Source organism: Bremia lactucae, linkage group LG5 (assembly GCF_004359215.1).
Source record: "Bremia lactucae strain SF5 linkage group LG5, whole genome shotgun sequence".
NCBI lineage: Eukaryota > Oomycota > Peronosporomycetes > Peronosporales > Peronosporaceae > Bremia > Bremia lactucae.
The window spans coordinates 1696572-1699275 of NC_090614.1; the positions used below are offsets into that span (position 1 = coordinate 1696572).

The window sequence follows — 2704 nt, forward strand, 5'->3', positions numbered from 1 at the left end:
ATTTCATGTAACGATACACCCCTTTACACCAAAGGACTCTCAATTCCTAATTAGGCAACAAATTGAAATCGAAATTGTACGAGAATCAAATCATAAATATTGGTGCAAGTACGTCAAGTGCGAATCTGCAAAGGCGTACGGGCAAGGCTGACACGTGTTAGTATGGAACAATGGAAAAGGCCGCTAGTTTGAAGAGACCAGCTTACAATAAATTTAGATATTCTTAATGAAATATACCTGTACAAAACATTGGCTTTTAGAGATTGAGTATTTTTTGTTATCGATAATACGAGTACATACTACTAAATCTCGTAAGAAAACTCGATTAAAATTCGATAAAATTTGCAGAAAGTTTATTTAAGGCAGAACGAAATAGATATGGTCGACAGCAAATGATATGTCTCACGCTTCTGATATGCCTATCGGAAATAATCACGTGACCTAGCCCTGCCACATAGGACACTTCCGAGCTTGACTTCTTAACATTAGCGGAAAGCAGCCTCAGAAGACTTTGTACCCAGCGTTGATCATTATAAGTTTATCAAAGTATTGTCTATGATAATTGTAGCCGCTTATTTCGCAATCCAAGAATTTAAGCGAGTGCAATTCTAGTTGCACAAAACTACTAGGCAGCTGTTTTCATCTAAAGTTCCACCAAAACTGATTCGTTGAAATTGACAAGACGAGCTGAATTTTTGTGGCGCCACGGTACCGGGCTAAATAAAATAGGACGTGAAGGAGGTCCAACTCGCAAAAACGGTGTCGCTTACATATTCGCTTTAATCATATCCGGATCGTGGCCAGGAGCTGTCTTATGCGTCGATCGAAACCAGTATCATTGAACCGGCCTACGAAAGTATGGGTGGAGGTGGCGTGATAAAAGATTCACAAGAATTGTAATCGCTCGCTTGATGAGACTTGTTACATTAAGCTTCGTCCAATCAGGAGAAGCAGTTTGAAAGCGATCAAGTACGATTACATTCTTTGCATCAATATACCGGTGTGCGCTTACTAAAAATAGTCTGGAAGTCGCACCGAAAGCTTCGGAACATGTAAGAGCAAGCTAATTTAGTGATACCGACTCTTTTTTTTCTTAAATCGATCGTATTTTGCTCCCAACTGAGATGGAAACAAGTAGCATCGTTCCTGGAGCAAATTTCGAACGCGTGAATCAACAATTGTACCTGTCGCACGAGTAGAAGTAGGCGTGACCTGCGACAGTAACCGAGATTGATTTAGCACATTGATTGTGCGCCGACGCATTGGTCTGACAAGTGCCGCGTGTCCTTGCGCAAAGCACGCGGGTGCTGTTTCCTCGGACCTCAATATGGCCCTCCGCACAGCATTTTAATTAGGCGATACTATTAGTAACTTAACGCGTAACAAAAATATCAACACTTGATGTTATCGATTTTTGCATTATCTACATGTCTTCCTCTTATTTAATAATCTACTGCCACAATGTCTTGACTAAATGTATACTAAACTCCATCAAGGCGTGACGCCGACGGCAGCACTTGCCAGCCGGGACGATTCAGGTGGGAAGCCGCCTTTGATTTCTATGTAAACCAAAAAGGACGTCTATCCTTACCGCATCGTTCGTTACTCCAAGATGGCCGAGCACAGAAATTCAATCTCATCCGACGACAAATAACTCTGATTGCAACTTGTGAACATAGGCATGTCGACGTATTCATAAAAGTATGTCGTCGCAACAACAGGGAGATGCGTCCAAACACTTTCGTTCAGCTCACAGTCCGGTGAGTCGGGTGAGTACAGTTGCGTGGCATCCGAAGTTGTGGATGATGACGACGTCGAACACGTGGATGAGGTGGGTGACACCGCGTGATGAGCCTTTGGAGAACTCATGACGAGTCCGTGCGGGTTGCAGACCTTTTTAGAGCGTGCAGCCTGGCGTTTCTGACGATCAAATTTGCGCTGAATCATGTTCGCCTTGTCACGATGGTACAAGCACAGCTGATGTGGCTGGCCATTGCGCTTGCTAGAGCGTGCGTTAATGCACTTGCCCGTCTTGTAACGGCACTTGTTGATGTTTTTCGTTGCGTCCGTGTTTAGGCCGACGGTGGTCGACAGCGTCGAGATGGTAATGGAAACCATTGCTTTTGATAAAGAGGGATGATGCAAAGCTTGAGTGGGCTCGAAGTCTCAAATTCGAAAATGAGTTCGAAAAGAGTCGACGGGTCTCGTACTACCACCGCCTCCGACTCACACAAGTTTCTTCATCAAGATGCTTTGACAAGCTTCGCAGTGGAGATCCGTCGCTGGCTTATTAACACGGGTGTTTCCCAGCAGGTAACTGCATGGACGGGCCGTGGTGGTTGGCACAGCCATTACTGGTACAACATGCGGCACATGTATTCAAGATGGGCAAACAAAGATTTTTGTCGCAAACTTTTAGTCTTTCCAATTCGCGTACAAGGTCTAGTTTAAAGAACGGTGCGGCTCTTTCCGAATCAAGCAAATCGCAATAGCCGTGAAAACAGAAGGCATTGTTCATACATTGTTATTGTCAAAAGCCAAAAGACCACAATTTTCGCAAACCCAATCGAAGCGCAAATTCAATACTGCCAATTTTAAAGAGAAAACAATTGTCATTCCATGTGGCAGGCCATAACATTTGAATCTATGAGTGAAGGACGCTAGGAAGGCACTTTGACAAGCTTTTTTCATCGCTTGCCGCGTT

At 44.0% G+C, this 2704-nt stretch overlaps 1 protein-coding gene across 1 annotated transcript; it reads right to left on the bottom strand.

Moving 5' to 3' along the window:
* Nucleotides 1-1602: 1602 nt before the first annotated feature.
* On the bottom strand, nt 1603-2118 carry CCR75_004407 (uncharacterized protein; the record flags this gene model as incomplete). The annotated part of the gene is made up of 1 exon (XM_067962493.1): nt 1603-2118. One exon carries the CDS (start codon nt 2116-2118, stop codon nt 1603-1605), a length of 516 nt encoding a protein of 171 aa, XP_067821046.1.
* Nucleotides 2119-2704: the final 586 nt, after the last annotated feature.